The following is a 19,468-nucleotide window of genomic DNA, read 5'->3' on the forward strand; positions in this document are numbered from 1 at the left end:
CCCTCGCTCCCTCTCCTCCTGAGTGAGGCTGGAACGCAGGCTGCAGAGTGTGAGAACAGGCGGACAGAGCCCCTCGTGCTCGCCCCTCTGCCCAGCCCACCCTGAGGGAGACCCTGGGCCCTGGTGCTCTGTGCTGTCACTCAAGATCAAGAGCAGGGACCCAGCCACCCCTCAGGGTTGATGGAGGCCTTGTAAGGAGACAGACCCGTTAGGGACTGACAGGGACAGGGACAGACCCAGGGCCCTGCTCACAGCCTTGGTGGCGGGAGGCTCACCCAGCGGACACATGCAGGGCCGGAGCAGCCAGCGTCTCCTGGTGAAGGCCTCCCGCTCCGTGCGCGAGCCTCTGCTGGGACTCCCAACTCCAGGGTGAAGACCAGAGCCCACTGGACAGGGGACAGAGGGGCACCTGCCTGCTCATCCCACTGGGAGCTGTGCTGTATCCGGGGAGCCTGACTTCGGGTGGGAGAGGCAGGGATGGCAAGTCCAGGGGACAGTTCCTGAGAGTGACGGGCTGTGCGAGTCACCGGGGAGGTGTGCGGGGTATCTGATCAGGAGGTGGTCAGTGTTTGGTATTTCAAAAGAAACATTAAAGCCGCCCTCATGGGAAAAGTGAGAACTCGGGATGGCTCCCTAGACTCGTCCTGTGGTGGGCGCTGCTGCCTCTGCGTCCCAGGGTGGGGGGAGGGGGGGTCCTGGCACCCTGGGCTGTGCGGGCAGCGCTGTCCAGGTGGGCGGTCCTCAGGGCTCCCCGGGACCTGACCTTTGAGCCCATTTTGGGGAGAGGAGGTGTGGGAGCTGCTGGGCCACGCATCCCTCAGGCTGCTCTTCCAGGGCTTGCTTTCTCTCAGCCTGTGGATTAACCTGGAGGGCTGGAGGCCCCTGGGTGTGATTCCCAGTGAAGACCGTGCTTTGACTCCCCAACCTGTTCCCCGCTGTGTTCACACAAGCGTTTCGCCAGCGCCCACTCCACCCCCCACCGCCTTAGGTTAGGGCGCAGCCCCCTCGCCCCAGCACCCGTTCTTTCTCATCTCTCCCCTCGAGACGCCTCCAGCCTCCGCATCCCCGCCGCCCCACATGGCAGCCTGAGGGATTCCCTGCACCTGCCTGGAATGCTGGTTCTAACAGCCTCCGTTTCGTCACCTGAAGTGACCACGTGGTCCGGGCCAGCTTGGTTTTGCCTCCAGGGAATGTTTTGTTGTTTGAATATGTTCCTTTCTGGACTCAAGGGAGGAAAGCAGGGGTGTCTAAAGTCCACGGATGGTGCTAACTTACCTTTAAAAACTTCACTGTGGTGGGATTGATGAGGTTTAAAAAGGCTTGAAGCATGTGCATCAAAGCAAGATTTTTACCTTGGTGTCAGCGTTTGAACAGTCCTGTTAAAATTGCATTAATTAAAGTCATTCTAAAACCAAAGTCTTTGTTTAATTGAAGAAGAGAATGAATAATGACTTCTTGTAAAGCAGCTATAAAAAGCACAATTTATAACTTCTTAGCAGTCCCACTCCAAAAAGCTGTGCATGTGCGGATAAAAAGACAAAAGGAGACCCTGCAGCGTCCCTGCTCTGTCAGCCGGTGGCTCCCAGCTGTCCCCCGAGGCCCGCGTGCGCAGTGCCTTCCACGTGACGGGGAGGGGCTGGGGTCAGGGGCTGCTGGGTGCAGGGACCTTGCACTTGGGATCCCCTGTGTGGCCTCAGCCCTGTGGCCTTAGGAGCCCCCGTGTGTCTCATCTCAGAGCCATCTGCACCTGCCCTGCAGCGGAGACTGGAGACCCGCCGTCATTACGCCAGCCCCTCGGAGAGGCCACAGGACCCGTGGGCACGCGACAGCTCCCCGCTCGTCCTCATCTCACACCCTCCCACCCACCCAGCCCTGTGTGGCCGGAGGGATGGTTTGAGTTGGCAAAGCCCTTTTAAAACACCACCGGCTGTCCTGACTTGGGCAGACTTCCCTCCTGCTGGTGTCACCACAAGACCCTTCCACGTGATCCTCTTATACCGCTGAGTGTTTAATCGTCCGTCCCCAATGTGGGGATTCTCTCCTTTGTGAATGAACCTAGCATTAATCCCAAACTATGTTCTTCTGATTGGAGGACAGACGTAGGTGGATAGAAATCAAATGTATTTGAGGTTTGGACTCTAGGGTGAGGCAGGGGTTCAAATTGTGACACTTTTATATGGTGATTTGGAGGCATTAACTTCACCTCTGAGTCTCTTTTTTGATGATAAAATGGAGTTGATAGAATTCAATGAACAAAGGCATTTAGGGAACCAACCTCAAAATAGGCACTCAGCCATTTCTGGCTTCCACCCTCGCTGGCTTCCTGCTTCTGTCAGATGCGCGTCACTTTTTGTGTTGGCCCGGGACGCTCGAGGCGGGGGAAATGGGCCTCCTGCACAAACCCCCGCCGCCTGGAGCTGAGACTCTGCGGACGGGTCGCCTGTACCTGTATTGTCCCGGTGGAAGCGTCTTGGAGAGGGTTGCCCGGCGGTGTGGAACCCCTGAGCCCTCCTGTCAAGGCGGCCGTGCCCGTCGTGGGCAGCCCAGACCCACTGCATGTCCTCTGTCCTGAGGGGCAGTTGGGATGCTCTCCAGGCTGGAGGACTCGGGGACCTAGTGACCAAAGCGGGTGAGCCGAGGGAGCAGGCAGTGCTGCATTCTGCTCGGGCTGGTGGCTCCCGGACCCGCCCTCCAGCTGGGCAGCAGCCTGTGGGCTCCTCCATGGAGGCGGCTTTCCTAAGGGGACCGACCCCCCAGAAGCTCAGAGCAGGTTGGGCTCTGAAGACTGTCCCTTCTCTGGGCGTCAGGCAGGGTTGGATGAGCCCTCCCAGCCCCCAGCAGCGTCTGGAGCTAAGCTGCGGTGCGCAAGCCAGGAAAGAGGGGACAGCCCAGCAGCCAGTCCCTTCAGAGCCTCCCCTGGGACCCCGGAGCCATCGGGGGGAGTCTTGTGCTGTGTCTGCAGCAGAAGGTGCAGGGAGTTTGTGAGCTCTTTCCTTTGGGATTTTCCCTTTTCTCTGGGACCAGAGCGACCAGCGCTCTGTCTGCAGCTGACAGGGAGGGACTGTCAGGGGTGGGTCAGTGCGAGGTGGCCGCGGCCGTGGCCCGGCCGAGCAGGCGTCCGCACGGCCACGCTTCTGAAGGGCCATCCTGGTGTCTGCCCCTCGGTGCCTCTTGGAAACCACTTGGTTGCAGGTAGGAGGAGCGGAGGCGCAGGAGGCCCCTGGGAGGGCGGGCAGCCGGCCCGTGTCCAGGTCCCGTGCGTGTGATCCGCCCCACGGCGCGTTTAGGGAACTGTCAAGCCCCAGAGGCTGCTTCACTCGGAGCTGCTGCGGGAACTCTCTGGGTATTTCGGGCCGGGCCTTCGGAGTGTGAGACATACCTGTGACGTGGTGTTGAGGACAGTGCACTCCGCCAGCCATGCTTTGGTGTCTGGGGACTTCTGGGGGGACAGAGACTCCAGCCCCCTGGCAGGTCAGGGAGGGAAAGCCTCAGGCCTGGGCTTCCTAACAGCCCCGTCTGTTTGCCGCTCGGCTTCCCTCCGTAGGAATCACACATGAACACTGGGGAGCTCGGTGAGTTAATCAGAAATGCAGTTAAGTCCCCTTTAGGTGGTGGCCGACTCCTTTGCAAGTGCCTGGGCGGGAAGGCGGTCCACTCCTCCCATAACCACTCTGTGTTCAGGGTCGCGCGGGACCACCCACTTCCGAGGGAGCTCTGCCTCTGGGCCCTGGCCTTCGGTGTCCCTAAGAGCTTGGAAACGGGGGGATGGGGAGGCGGCACAGGGAAGGCCCCTGACCCGCGAGAGGAGCGCTTGCGGAGGAGCCTGTAGGTGAAGTTGTCGTGCGTCTGAAAGTGAAATGAGGTCATGGGAGCAGCTTTTGTCCAGAAAATCCTCGATGCCGCCAGCCTGGCCCAGACCTTGTCTGCCCCACCGCCGTCCTTCGGGGCGTGTGGTGTCCAGAAAAGGCCCTTTGCTCCTCCGCACCGGGCAGCGCCGGGGACCCGGGGCACAGGCCAGCCTGCCCACTGTCCGTCCACCGTCTCGCTGGCCCTCAGCCAGGCCCCGTCACGCTCTACGTCTCTGGCTGCTTCCCTCTTGAAACAGGAGAGTTGGACACGAGGCAGAGACGGCACGGTACGGCGGCAGATCCTGCAACGCCAACTCTGCGGCCTGGCCTGGAAGGGTGTGCGGGCCCGGTTGGCGACGGCCCAGCGCAGAGCTCCCCGCTCGTCCATCCGCTCAGCTGGCATCGTGCCAGGCCGCCCCTCTTGAGCGTGACACGCGGGTGCCGTGTGGCTCGGGCCCGCCCTGTCGCATGCAGTTAGGGTTTGGGGGGGGGTTGTGTTTCTCTGCATTCTCAGGAGGCCGCAGAGCAGGTGCCTCCCCTGTCCTTGTCCCTGTGAAAGCACCGGCCCCGGGGTTGTGAAATACGACCGCAAATCCGAGGCCTGACGGGGATCCAGGCATCGCTCTCCTGGTCACGCGTGGATGGCGGGAGAAGGTGTTGACTGCAGGACCACGGCATTTGGTGCTGGCGGCTCCGCGGTGCTGCCTGGCGCTCAGCGTCCCTCAGCGAGGTTGTGTCACTGGTGAGAGCTGGGTAAGCGGCAGAGCAGAGCGGTGGGAACCCGTCCTCCGCCACCTCGGGAAGTTAGTCACTTGCTGGTGTTCTGGGTGTGGCTGCCCCCTGCACAGCCCGGCCTACCCCCCAAATTGCGTGAGCTGAAGAGGAGCGCCTGGTCCTGCCGCGTCCTCGGGTCCCGGCCCGGATTTGCGTCTGTTCATGTCCCGGCCTCGCCGGAGCAGTTTGATGTGACTGGATTCGGGACCCACGTGCTGCACGGTGCTGGGATTTTGCTGCACTTGCCTTGCGAGTGGGTGCTGAGCTTTCCGTGGTGAGGGATGCTTTCCTCCTGTGCCGGACACCTAGGGGAGGCCCGGGAGATGTTGCGGAGCTGGGGGAGGCGTAGCTTGGCCCCTCATGGCCCTCGGGTGACGACCAGCTCCCCGGCCTAAGAGGTGGGGCTCCTTTGGGGGCAGCTGTCCCTTACTTGGAGCTGTGTCTGCTTCTCAGTCACTGGAACCTCCTGGGTGGCCTGCAGTGAGCCCGGATCTTCAGTGCAGTGATGAAGGCACGGCCCCTCCTGGCCTCCTCATCCGCAGGCTTGGTGCCCGCTTCTCTGGTTTTCTGCGCTTCACACTCTTCACCTTGTGTTGGCTTCCTCAGGATGTGACGTCCATTTAGAGGTGCGTCAGGGCCACAGGCAGGGTTCAGGGCGTGCTGTGGCTTGTCCACCCCGGAAATACTGTGACCTTAAAACAAGCTTTTTATCTAAGTATAGTGTAATGTACCGGCAAGTGTATTAACCAGAATTATGCAGCTTGGTGGTTGGAAAGAATATGTCCTATAATCACTACCCAGTGGGGAAATGGTGGGGTGCCAGCACCCCAGCTTCCCTCGTGTCTTCTAACACCGTAGATGAGCGTGTCTGCCTTGAACGTCCAATACACGGGTCGTGCAGAGCCTGCTCACGTGTCCAACTTTGTTTCCTCTCGACGTTACATATGTGAACTGCACCTATGTGTTGTGAGTGCTATAGTCTGTTCCCGTTCATCAGTCTGGGGTACTTTTAGCTATTTTTTTAAAATAGACTTCGTTTGTAGAGCAGTTTTGGGTTCATGCCTGAATTGAGCAGAAGGTACAAGATTTCCCGATACCCGTGCCCCGCACACATGCACAGCCGCCCTGTTATCCACATCCCCCCCGGATGGGACATTTGTTACAACTGATGAACCCACATTGACACTTCGCATTCCCCAAAGCACATAGTTTACATTACTGTTTACCCTTGGGGTTACATATCCTATGGGTTTGGGCAAATGTGTAATGACACGTATGCACGTGTGAAGTATACAGAGCAGTTTCACTGCCCTAAAATTCTTTGTGCTCCACCTGTTCCGCCCTCCCTCCCCCCAACTCCTGGCAATCACTGTTCCTTTTACTGTCTCCATAGTTTTGCCTTTTCCAGAATGTCATATAGTTGGAATCGCACAATCTATATAGCCTTTTCAGACTGGCTTCTTTCACTTAGTCATATGCATTTAAGGTTCCTCCCTGGCTTTTCATCGCTTGATAGCTCATTTCTTTTTAGCACCAAATAATTTTCCACTGTCTGGATAGACCACAGTTTATCCATTAACCTACTAAAGGACATCTTGTTGCTTCCAAGTTTAGTTGCTATGAACATCCATGTGCAGGTTTTTTGTGTGGATGTAAGTTTTTAACTCCATCGGGTAAATGCAAAAGAGTGTGATTGCTGGATTGTATGGTAAGAGTATGTTTAGTTTTGTAAGAAACCACCGAACTGTCTTCCAAAGTGGCTGTACTGTTTTGCATTCCCACCAGCAGTGATGAGGGTTCCTGTTGCTCCACATCCTCACCAGCATTTGGTGTTGTCATTGTTCTGGATTTTGACCGTTCTAATAGAACGTAGTGTTGTCTCATTGTTGTTTTAATTTGCATCTCCCTGATGACATACAATGTGGAGCATCATTTCATGTGCTTATTGCCATCTGTATGTCTTCTTTAGTGAGGTGTATGTTAAGGTATTTGGCCCATTTTTAAATCGAATTGTTTTCTTATTGTTGAGTTTTACAAGGTCTTTGTATATTTTGAATAATGGTCCTTTATCAGATATGTCTTTTGCAAATATTTTCACGAGTCTGTGGCTTGTCCTTTTATTCTCTTGACAGCATCTTTCACAGAGCAGAAATTTTTAATTTTAATGAAGTCCAGCTTATCAATTCTTTCTTTCATGGACCAGTCTTTGATGTTGTATCCAAAAGTCATCACCAAACCCAAGGTCATCTAGATTTTCTCCTATGCTATCTTCTAAGAGTTGTATAGTTTTGCATTTTACATTTAGATCTATGATTCATGTTGACTTAATTTTTGTGAAGGGTGTAAGGTGTGTGTCTAGCTTCATTTTTTTTTACATGTGGATGTCCAGTTGTTCTGGCATCATTTGTTGAAGAGACTGTCTTTGCTCCATTGTAGTGCTTTTGCTCCTTCATCAAAGATCAGCTGACTGCATTTATGTGGGTCTATTTCTGGGCTCTCTGTTATGTTCCATTGATCTGTTTTTATATCCTGTCACCAATCCCACACTGTCTTCAGTACTGTAGCTTTATAGTAAGTCTTGAAGTCGGATAGTGTCAGTCTTTATTCTTTTCTGTCAGAGTTGAGTTGGCTATTCTGGGTCTTTTGCGTCTCCATATAAAGTTTAGAATCAGTTTGTCAACATCCACAAAAAAGCTTGCTGAGATTTTTATCGGGATTGCATTGAATCTATAAGTTGAGAAGAACATCGTGACAATATCGGGTCTTTCTCCCCATGTACGTAGGACATCTCTCTACTGGGTTCGTCTTTGATTTTCTTCACCAGAGTTTTGTAAGATTCCTCATGTAGCTCTTGTACTTATTTTGTGAGATGTATACCCTAAGTGTTTCATTTTTTTACATGCTAATGTAAACAGTATTATATTTTTTAATGTCAAATTCCACTTGTTCATTGCTAGTATGTAGAAAAATATTTAACTTTCATATATTAATCTTATATTCTGAAACCTTGCTATAATTGCTCATTGGTTGTAGTTTTTTGTTGATTCTTTCAGATTTTCTACATAGACAATCATGTAATCTGCAAACAAAGACAGTTTTGTTTCTTTCTTCCCAATCTGTATACCTTTTGTTTCCCTTTGTTGTTTTAATTGCATTAGCTAGGACTTTGACTATGATACTGAAAGGCTGTGGTTAGAGGGGACATCCTTGCCTTGTTCCTGATCTTAGGAAAAGCTTCACGTTTCTCACCATTAATTATGATGTTAGCTGAAGGGTTTTGTGAACGTTCTTTTCAAGTGGAGGAAACTTCACTCTATTTGTAGCTTACTGAGAGGTTTTTTTCTTTTTTTAATCATGAATTGTTTGATTTTGTCAAATGCTTTTTCTGCATCTATTAATGTGAGGATGTGATTTTTCTTCTTTAGCCTGTTGATGGTGATGGATTACAGTAATTGATTTTTGAATGTTAAACCAGCCTTGCATATCTGGGATAAATCCTAGTTGGTCATGCTATATAGTTCTTTTTATTCTTTGTTGGATTCAACTTGCTAATATTTTATTAAGGATTTTTGCAACTATGTTCATGGGAGACATTTTAGTTTTCTTTGCCTACTGTGTCTTTGTCTAGTTTGTATTAGTATAATTCTGGCCTCACAGAATGAGATAGAAAGTAGCCCTCCTGCTTCTGTCTTCTGAAAGAAATTGTTAGAGAATTTGGCATAATTTCTTCCTTAAATGTTGGTAGAATTCAGAACCCATCTGGGTCTGGTGCTTTCTGTTTTGGAAGTTTATTAATTATTGATTCAATTTCTTTAACAGATATAGGCCTACTCAGATTGTCTGTTTCTTCTTGTGTGAGTTTTGGCAGATTGCGTCTTTAAAGAAATTGGTCCATTTTGTTTATTAAATTTGTGGGCATAGAATTGTTCATAATATTTCTTTATTATCCTTTTAATGCCCATGAGATCTGTGGTAATGTCCCCTCTTTCATTACTAATATTAGTAATTTGTGTTGCCTCTCTTTTTTTCTTGGTTATCCTGGTTAGAAGCTAATTGAGTTTATTGATCTTTTGAAATAAGCAGCTCTTTGTTGATTTTTTTCTGTTGATTTCATGTTTTCAACTTCTTTGATTTCTGCTCTAATTTTTATTTCTTCTTTTCTTCTGCTTACTTTGGATTTAACTTGCTCTTCTCTTTTAGTTTCCTATGGTGGAAGCTTGGTTTATTGATTTTAGATCTTTCTTCCTTCCTGATATATGCATTCAGTGTTATAAATTTACCTTTAAGCACTACTTTCACTGCAGCCCATAAATTTTGACAAATTGTGTTTTTATTTTCATTTGTTTTAGAATATTTTAAGATTTCTCTTGATGTTTCTTCTTTGAACCAAATGTTATTAGAATTGTGTTAATTCCAGGTATTTTGGAATTTTCCAATTATCTTTCTGGTATTGATTTCTAGTTTAATTCCATTGTGGTCTGAGAGCAGACATTATATGGTTTCTCTTCTTTTAGCATTGTTAACGTGTGTTTTATGGCCCAAAATGTGATCTATCTTGGTGAATGTTTCATGTGACCTCAAAGAAAATGTGTATTTTGCCATTGCTGGATGAAGTAGTCTATAGATGTCAATTATATCCAGTTGATTGACGGTGGTGTTGAATTCAGCTTGGTCCTTACTGATTTTCTGCCTGCTGGGTCATTCATTTCTGATAGTGGGGCATTGAAGTCTCCAGTCTGTAACAGTGGATTCGTCTGTTTCTCCTGTAGCGCTATCAGTTTTTGCTTCACGTGTTTTGACACTCTGTTGTTAGGTGCATGCATGTTAAGGATTGTTATCTTCTTGGAGAATTGACACCTTTATCATTATGTAATGCCCCTTTTTATCCCTGATAACTTTCCTTGCTTTGAAGTTTGCTTTTCCTGAAATTAGTATAGCTACTCCTGCTTCCTTTTTTTTTTGCGGTACGCGGGCCTTTCACTGCTGTGGCCTCTCCTGTTGCGGAGCACAGGCTCCGGACGCGCAGGCTCAGCGGCCATGGCTCACGGGCCCAGCTGCTCCGCAGCATGTGGGATCTTCCCAGACCAGGGCACGAACCCATGTCCTCTGCATCGGCAGGCGGACTCTCAACCACTGCGCCACCAGGGAAGCCCTCCTGCTTTCTTTTGATTAGTGTTAGCATGGTATATCTTTCCTTATATATATATCTTTATATTTAAAATGGGTTTCTGGTACATAACATATAGTGGGGTCTTGTTTTTTTAATCTACCCTGACAATCTCTGTCTTTAAATTTGTACATTTAGACTATTGCTATTCAAAGTGATTATTGATATTGTTGAATTAATATTTACCACATTTGTTGTCTTTGATTTTTGTTCCTGTTTTTGTTTTCCATCCTTTTTTTGCCTTTTGCAGTTTTAACTAAGCAATTTAAATGATTTCATTTTCTCTCCTGTCTTAGCATATCGGTTGTACCTTTAAAAAATTTTTTTTTGTGGTTGCCCTAGAGATTGCAATATGCATTTACAACTAATCCAGGTCAGCATTCAGTTAAAAATGTACTGTTTCACAGGTAGTGCAGGTACCTTATAATCACAAAATAATCCTAATTTCTTCCTCCTGTCCTTTTTGTCATTGCTGTTACTCATTTAGCTTATATATAAACATATATAAGTGTATATATATATATATATATATATATACACACACACACTATATATATATATATGATATACATATATATGGTATGTACATAAGCATATGTAATTAGATACATTGTTGCTATTATTATTTTGAACAAACTATTTTTAAAATTTTTCTTTTACTTATTCCTTCTCCAATGTTTTTTCTTTATGTAGAATCAAGGTTTTGACCTACGTAACTTTTCTTCTCTCTAAAGAACTTCTTTTAACATTTCTTGCAAGGCAGGTCTACTGGCAACAAATTCCCTCAATTTTTGTTTGTCTCAGAAAGTCTTTATTTCTTTCTCATTATTGAAGGGTTATTTTTCAGGGTAGAGAATTCTCAGTCATTATTGTGTCAAATATTTCTTTTGTTCCTTATTTTCTTTCTTCTCCTTCCTATATTCCTGTTACATGTATATTACACCTCTTGTAGTTATCCTGCAGTTTTTGGATATTCTGTTCTGTTTTGGGTTTTTGTTTATTTTCTTTTTCAGTCTTTGTTCTCTTTGTTTTGCGATTTTGGAAGTTTCTGTTGAGACATCCTTAAACTCAGAGATTCTTTCTTCAGCTGTTAAATCTACTAATAAGCTTATAAAAGGCATTCTTTATTTCTGTTACAGTGTTTTGATCTCCAGCATTTCTTTTTGATTCTTTCTTGGACTTACCATCTCTCAGTTTGCATTGCCTACCTGTTCTTGCATGCTGTCTACTTAATGTATTAGAGCCCTTAGCATAGTTGTTTTAAATTCCCTGTTGGATAATTCCAACATTCCTGCCGTATCTGAGTCTGGTTCTGATGCTTGCTCTGTCTCTTCAAACTGTTTTTTGCCTTTTAGGATGTCGAGTAATTTTTTTTTCCTTTTTGATATTTGGACATAAAATGTACCAGGTAAAAGGTACTGCTGTAAATAGGCCTTTAGTGACGTGGTAGTGAGGTGTGGGGGAGGGGAAGTGTTCTGTAGCCTCTGATCCTGTTATTAGAGCCCCGTCATGTAAGGAGTTGTGCCTACAGGCTGTGAGCTCTACCTGTGCGTCTCCACATTCCCCTCCTCCTTAGGTAGGACAGGGTGGCTGGAGAGGGCTGCAGTTGGTTATGGTATTGGTTGATGTACCATAATTTATCTAACCAACCCTCTCTGGCTGTGCAGTTGTCTCTAGTTTTTCTCTAGTTGAAGAAACACTGTAATGAACATACTTGGAGCTGAGTCTCCTTGCATGTCTGTGATCTTCTTGAAAGAGTCTCTACAAGTGTTTTTGTCAGATTAGTGGATATGCAGCCTCTTGTGTTTGATAGGACTTGCCAAACTGCCGCCATAAATGTATATCCCCACCAGAAACGATACAGTGCTTATAGCCATCATGCTGACCACACTGAGCAGGCTTATGTTCATCCCTGCTAATCTGGTAAGACACCAAAGAACAAAGAAAGGAGAAGGAATTTTCCTGTCTAAAACTGTACGTTTTTGAATATTAGTCAGGTATCACATTTTTAAATGTATTTAACAGCAGTTTGCTTTTCTTCCTTTTTGTGAGTTGCCTGATTTTTGCCCTTGGCCTGTTTTTCTTTTAAAGTATGTGTCTCTCTTTCCTGCTGTGTCTCTTACGTCCGTCCTTATGTAGCAAGGATATTAGGTCTTAGTCTCCAGTTTATCCTGCAAGTATTTTTCTAGAGTATTTCCCTTTTTGTTTTGTTCTTGCTGTTCTTAACGTAGAGAATTTCACTTTTCTGTAACCAAATGTTTGTTATTTACTTCTTTTAAGACCATTCCCCACTTCAAGATTAAACATCTATTCACATTTTCTTCTTGGTTATTCAAGGTTTTTTTTTGGTTGTTGTTTTGTTTTTTGCGGTACGCAGGCCTCTCACTGTTGTGGCCTCTCCCGTTGCGGAGCACAGGCTCTGGATGAGCAGGCTCAGCGGCCATGGCTCACGGGCCCAGCTGCTCCGCGGCATGTGGGATCCTCCTGGACCGGGGCACGAACCCGCGTCCCCTGCATCGGCAGGTGGACTCCCAACCACTGCGCCACCAGGGAAGCCCCAAGGTTTTTTTCTAACATTTAAATCTTTAATACTTAGAGAATTAATTTCGGCGTATACAGTGAATTAGAGAATTAACTTTGTTTTTTTAATGATTAGCCAATTTTAATCACATTTTCTAACTGGTTATTGCTGGTTAGATGGGAAACCCAATGATTTTCATGTATTTACTTTAAAATTATCAGCCTTTCTCAAATTCTTACTTATTCTAATTTTTAACTAGTACTCTATTTCTAGGTAGAAAATCATATGATTTTTCTTCCCAATATTTATACTTCCTATTTTTTTCCTTTTATTTCTATGGCTCTAATATCTAGACCAGTCTCAAATAACCATGTAGATATTATGGTATTTTACTTTTTACCAAAATTAATCTGGTATTTTTTCTTTTTAATTTTTAATTTTACAAAATTAAATGTCTTTTTTTGTTTTATTTTGCTCTTGCAAAAGCTCTGGCTTGTAGGAAGCCTTCAGTTACCTTTTCCTTTGCACCGTTGGCGAGGTCTTGGGGGCCGCCCTTTGGCTGAGTCTGAGTGGCGTTTATTATGGGTACAGGGCTCTCCTGGTCGTGAACTTTATGTGAGATAAGCAAGGTGCCCTCTCTGCTCATCCCTTCTCAAGCCAGTCGGCCACTTTGGCCCTAATGCTTATCAGGAAAGCCCACTTGATAGCCGAGCACTGACTACAAGGAAACCCTTGTCTGTGTCACCCTGCCGTGGAGAACCAGCCACCCCGAAACGTGGGAAAGCCTGAGATTCCCTCAGTGTCTGTCGTGTTTTCTGGACTGTATCAGTTGGGGAAAGAAATATTTTGAAGTCACACAGCCCTTGTTATTTGGTACTTGTTTAAGCTGGGAAATTGGGGTGAGGACCTGGAGAAGGAGGGGTGTGGTTGCCCCTTCGCTATCCCCTAAACCCCTAGGAGAGGGGAGGTTTGGAAGGGAGCATGGGGACCTGCCAGTACAGACTCCAGGCCTTGCCTTTCCCGCCTCATGTCCTCTGGGAGGCACATCCAGCGCCCATCACCTCGTCCCACCTCGCCCCAGATAAACTTCCCAAACTGTGCGGCCCCTCCGTTCACGGGGAAGCAGCTTCTCTGGTGATGTCAGGAAGTCCATTGGCCTGGAACGTCCGTCTGACCCCAGGGGCCCACACCCCACATCACTGCTTCACACGAAGCGGTCGAAGGCCCCTTGGTAAGGCAGGCGGTGCTTTCAGACCCAGCCGGGCCCACAAGGCTACTCTGGCTGTCAGCTCCTGAGCGCACTGCAGCGCCAGGCAGGCCTCCGGTGTCCACGCAGGTCCTGGGGGACAAAGGCAGGCGGTTTTGATGTGGAGGGCGGTTGGGCAGACAGCCCGTGGACAGTTCCACTGCACCCCATGTGGCACCAGCACGGCCCCCCGACGCTTGCTGCTGCCTGGTCGTCCCCTCGCTCCTCGTCCTCTCCCCCACCCTTGTCGTCTGTCCCCGCAGCTCGTGGCCCCTCCGGGGGCACCGGGCGAGTCCTCCCTCACCGCCCGCCTGTGTCCCGGCTTCACACCCCTCCTTCCTCCTGCGTCTGCCCACCTTCTGCCTCTGTCCTTGCTACTGCCTGGCACGACAAGGATTTAACAGGGTTATTCAGAGCTTCCACGACTCTAAATAAATGGAGTTGGATTGGGTCATCTTTTGTGCTTTGGTGGAGACAGGAACATAGAAAGTTTTATACTTAGTTGAATTTATATTTGTTGAAAACCATTTTATTTATAAGCAAATATTAGGAACATGAATTTTAAGGTGGTCACTAGATTGTAAACTGCCACACACTTCCACCGGAGGCTCTTTGCCGCTAAAATCCATATGGGAGACGAAGAGAGACCCTGGGTGAAGATGTGGGGAGGGACGGTTTCACGTCTGATCTCAGAATGAGTCATCGCTAAAGTCTTTCCTTAGCTTCAGTGACACTAACTGATCTCTTGGTTCTGTTTTTGTATCCGTTTTGGTGCGTGTCCCTGCGCTTGCCTACCTGGGGTAATTCCAGGATGACGTCCTGACTGTGATCAGAAGGGTGGATGACAACTGGGCAGAGGGAATGCTGGGAGACAAGATCGGGGTCTTCACCCTGCTGCACGGGGAGGTGAGGCCGCGCTGCCACACTTACCCCTCCTGCACGTGGAGGTGAGGTCAGGCTCCCAGGCTCACCCCTCCTGCACGTGGAGGTGAGGCCATGCTCCCAGGCTCACCCCTCCTGCACGTGGAGGTGAGGCCCCGCTCCCAGGCTCACCCCTCCTGCACATGGAGGTGAGGCCAGGCTCCCAGACTCACCCCTCCTGCACGTGGAGGTGAGGCCAGGCTCCCAGACCCACGCCCTCTCTTGCCCTTTGTTGTTTGCTTCACCAGACCAGAGGTGACCTCTCCTCAGGGGAAGAAGTAATCGGAGTTCAGGTGGGGAAGACATGTGGGTTTTATTCAACCCTGAGGTTGTGAGAAGTGCCTCCGCCTCTTGGGAGTGGTCCATCCCAGCCCATCATCTTGCCACATGGGCATTGAGGCAGGGATCCTGTGCGGACCATCCCTACTTCTCACGGGAAACCTGGGCCCAGCCCTATTTCTCTGAGACCCTCCAGGTTCTGCTGGGTTTGCCCCCAGAACCCCGGGAAGGAGAGCTCACCACAGGAAGCAGCTTCCCCGGGGACACTGACAACAACTGAAGGGAACATTGAGGCTCCCCCGACTTGGGGTTTGGGGAAGCTCATCAGCTCCAACCCTGGAGTGGAGCGTGTTCGGGCTTGTTTGAGGCTGGTTGGCTTCCTGCCTCTTTTCTGTGACCGAGGCGTTCTGGGTTTCCAGTGAATAAGTTATGGGCGGTGGCCAAGCGAGGAGCGTTCAGAGCCTTTGACCTTTCAGCCCCTGGTCGCCATGGGCTGTGTGTGTGTTTGCTGTTTGTCAGCATACGTCCGCATGCGCACGTCCCCAGACTGACCCCACGCTGCGCCTGTGCGCACTGCATCATCCCTGGAGTCGTTTCAGCCAGTGCTCACGGGGCGTGGGCCCCGGACCCTCCTGAGGAGTCCTTGTCCGGCCTCTCGCACCCCGCCTGTGCAGGGCCGCCCCCCACTCCGCAGGGGCCCAGAGCCGGTGTGATCCCAGGCCAGTGCGATCCCCAGGCCGACGGCTCTCAGCTGGGCCCTACTCCCTCCCCCCAGCGTCCTCGCTCAGAGCCTGTGCTCCCCCAGCCCAGGGCGGGCCACACACGATGCAGGGGACATGGCCAGCTTTGCCCCTGCTGAGCCCTGTGGGCCAGTGGATTCCAGCACCTGCCAGATGCAGGCCGCTGGCTGGGTGGGTGGCCGGCCCACACTCTCTGCGCTTATGAGCCTCTGCTTTTCCAGCCTCATCTGCTGCCCTTTCCTCCCCTCCCCCTATGTGTCCTGAACCCGCAGTTCTTACATGTACTCTGAAGCAACTCCCCGGGTGACTCCAGACCCTCCCCAACAGTAAGTCCGCACACACACTCCCCTCTCTGGTACATTGCAAGGGGCACACTCGTGCACACACATGCACACACACACTCTGTTCTCTGCCCCCCACCCCCGGCGAGGACCACAGTCCACAGCACCTCCAGCCTCACTTGTGCATTTGCTTCAACTCTGGGAGGTGGTCTTCTCCATCTGCTGCTTCAGACCCAAGAACTCGACGCGTGAAACCCCCACAGTGCTGTCCAGACGTGGAGTCTGTCCCCCTGACATCTTTGGCCAGTGGAACCTCTTCCAAGGCAGACTCTCATGGAGCCACTCACAGAAAGATCCCAGGGGCCTGTGGCAATGCCCGAAAACGGAGTCAGCTCAGACGAGTCGTGGAGCTGGGACATCTGCCCAAGGCGGGCCAGAGAAGGTGAAAGGACAGACGTTTAAAAGCATGGATACAGCTCACGGACACATTTTTAAAAGAAACCAGGTGGAAAAGAGAGTGCACTGAAGACTTTCCCTTTTAGGAAGTACAGGAGAAGCAGAACCCCCCCTCCCCCCTGGCTGATGGAAGGGGGTACCCTGGGGGAGACCGAGCGGAAGGAGCGAGAGGGAGGCCCCCGGGCTGTGGAGAGGCTTCGAGGCTTGATCTGGGAGGTGCTGGTGTGGTTGTGCAGCTGTGAAGTGGTGTAGCTAACATTTTTGCACTTCTCTTTAAAATGCAGTTTAAGAAGCTAAGAAAAAATTTTGTAGGGAACCTGAGGCAGGTAATGGTGCCCCTGAGGGAGGCCAAGCCCGGCGCACAAGCACCCCTGCTCTGGAAGGGACTCGGGCATCATCCCAGAGGCCGAGAGTGTGGGCTCGGGGCTGGAAACCAGTCAGCAGCGCCTCCTGAGGCTCTCGTGGCTCAGACACTCAGCCAACTGGGAGTCAGTGCCCTTGGGGCTCGACTACTGGACCCTGGAGACGGTCCTTCAGAGCAAGGGCGTAGGGGATCCTGTGTGCCCACCGCCCTCCCAGGCGCTCTGCTCTGAGCACAGCCTCCTGCCCCACCAGGTCCCCTGAGCCGGGTGCTGGGCTCTCCTCCAGGGGCCGAGGCAGAGCAGGGCCCTCGCTCCTGTCCCGTACCTCCCCGGGCACAGCGCCGGGCCTAGCACCATTGCCCTAGGGGCCCTGGCGATAGCCACAGACCCCAGGACCTCAGCAAGCACCGAAGAAGGAGGCCCTGGCCAGGTGTTTCCCGAGGCTGACCCGCTGTTCATGTACCCACTCCCGTTTGAAGCGTTGAGCTGACGCTAACCCTCACGCGGCCTCGAGGGCATCGCGCATGGGTGATAGAGTTCAGACCATCTTCCTCTGGGCGACGAGCAGGCATCTGAGGCCACAGGGTGGATCTGGGGTCTTTGCAGGTTGGGGCCTGCGCCGGGAGGGAGCGGGGCCTGTGTTGGCGAACGGCAGTTTGGGGTGGCGGTCATCCCCCTGGGTGTTGCCCTGTCTTAAATCATGCCCTCACAGGACTGAATTACAGGGAGGCCTCTCCAGCCCTGCAGCTGTGGTTTGAAGGGCGTGGGGGGAGGCTGCTAGGGCCCCGCGTGCAGTCCAGCCGCGACGCCTGCCCGAGGAGGACCTTTCCGGGGTGACCTCTCCTCTGGGGACGCGGCACCCGCTCCCATCCCAGGCAGGCTCTGTCCTGGGGCTCGCTGAGTGGACTGGGGGACAAGCGGTTAAACCTCTCGGAGCTGGCCTGGCCTCGTGCTGTTTTCTGAGCGGGTATCCAGTCTCCAGAAGCATCCGTCTGACGCAGTGTAGAAGCCCTCCTCTCACCCACACTCCTCAGCTGCTGGCTGCATCCACAGCGGGGCCTGGGCCGCTGGTTCTGGGAGAGGGGCACTCGTCCATCGGCACGTCCCCCGGCCCAGACCCTTCCTCGCTGCCTTCCCAGCTTCTCCTCCTGCGTCCTGGAACCTACCTTCTGTTCTTCATCCCCCTTGGTTCCAAGGACAGGCACCGTCCAGCAGCCATCTCTACAGTGGGACCAAGGCATAGCCCACGGACGCCTGCCGGCTCGTCGGGTGTCGCTCAGGACAGAGCGGAGTGGGCCAGGTCACTCCTGTCCTCGGAGGACAAACCCCACACGTGGCAGGGCCTCCCTTCCATGCTCTGGGCCTTGAGGGCCTGGGGTCAGGCGCCAGCCCCCAGGGCCCCGTGCGTGGAGCTTGTCACTGCTCGTCAGCCGAACGGGAGGATGACCTGTCCCCCAAACGCCCAAGACGCCGTGCGAAAGAGGACAGATGAGGAACAGAAGCACCCAGCTGCCTGGGAAATGTCTGGGCGTCAGCCAGATCGGGGGCACAGGTACAGGATGGGGACACTGGGCCGGGGCCTTTGGCACGTGGGTGGGATCTGCGTCCCAAGGGTAGATGGGACAACTGCAGGAATGGGTGCAGATTGGGGGTCCTCAGACCCTGTCCTGGTGTCTCTTTAGAATAATTCCTGCCCAAACACCCACTCCCTGACACGCGTGTGTCCTTACTGTAACGGAAGCTCTGTTTCTCTCATCCGCGCTGTGCCGCCTCCTTTCCTCAGCCCGGGCTCCGCTGCCTCGAGGGTGTAGTGCCTCGAGCCCCCACGTCCCTGTCCCTGCACCGAGACCCCAGCTACCCAGGCCTCCCCACTACTCTCCAGGCTCGGGGTCTCTGTGCCGGGAGCCCTGCACTCCTGCTCACCTAATGAGCCACGCTGAGCCCCCTTCCTGTCCTTTCTCAGCCTCTTCACTGGCTCCCACTCAGACCCTAGTCCCCGTGTTTATTCTTAATGTTCCTCATGCTTGGCAAAGTGCAGGTGCTTAATAAATGACTGCGAGAGTGACAGCAGCCTGACAAGTGGCTAGGGGCCAGTTTTTGGATTTGCAGAATGCAGGGATTGTGCAGAGCCTGGGCTCTGGGGACTTGGAGGTACAGACTGAGGCAGGAGAGCTGTCAGACCAGCTAGCTCTAAAGAGGAAAATGCATGGCCTTCAGAGGGGTGAACCCAGGCGGGCTGCCTGGAAGCAGAGGGAGGCTGCGGTCGCCAGATCTCCTTCATCAGACTCTCCTGGCACCCGCCCTGCGCCTCCCCTGAGCTCTGCCCTCCACGGCTCACTCCCCTGAGGCCCCTCCTCGCGTGGTGAGCTTGGCCGGGGCTCCCTCCTTCTGAGGACACTTTGTTTCACTTCCCAGCCTCACTGTGGCCAGAGCCCCCATGCCTTCTGGAGGAGACTTCTGGGTTGACCCCTCGGGGTAAGGGCTTCCTCCAGTCCCTACTACAATGCTCGCTCAGGGCCCCCAGGCGTGGGGACCATGATGTGTCTGCCGGTCCGTCCACAGAGCCTGAGCACGCCTCCATGCCGGCTCGCCCGAAGCGGGTGCACATTCGAGCCTCACCGGGTGGGTGAGCCCGCCCCCCGCCCGCAAGGACAGATGGGTGATGGCTGGTGGAGGGAGGCCCAGAGGGCCGAGCCCGCGAAGCCATCAGCTCTCCTGCCAGCTGGGGCCTTCTGGGTGGGAATTCTCCCCCTCTTTGTATGTCCGGTGTCACCCGTATTGAACTTGGATGTGTCGGTGTGTTTCCTCGTTTTGTGCCCTGGGCTCCTGGAGGCCAGCTGACTCGTCTGCCCGTGTCCTTGTGACCAGTTACT

At 51.7% G+C, this 19,468-nt stretch overlaps 1 protein-coding gene across 1 annotated transcript in view; it reads left to right on the top strand.

Annotated features, from left to right (window-relative positions):
- Nucleotides 1-19,468, top strand: part of SH3RF3 (SH3 domain containing ring finger 3) — a gene marked incomplete at both ends in the record, with an annotated part of 210,206 nt that overhangs the window by 100,874 nt on the left and 89,864 nt on the right. The window contains one exon of the mRNA XM_079721489.1: nucleotides 14,367-14,462. Within this exon, the coding sequence (XP_079577615.1) occupies nucleotides 14,367-14,462 (96 nt within the window). The remainder of the gene's footprint in view (nucleotides 1-14,366; nucleotides 14,463-19,468) is intronic.

Source organism: Hyperoodon ampullatus (assembly GCF_949752795.1).
Source record: "Hyperoodon ampullatus genome assembly, chromosome: 15".
NCBI classification, from domain to species: Eukaryota; Metazoa; Chordata; class Mammalia; order Artiodactyla; family Ziphiidae; genus Hyperoodon; species Hyperoodon ampullatus.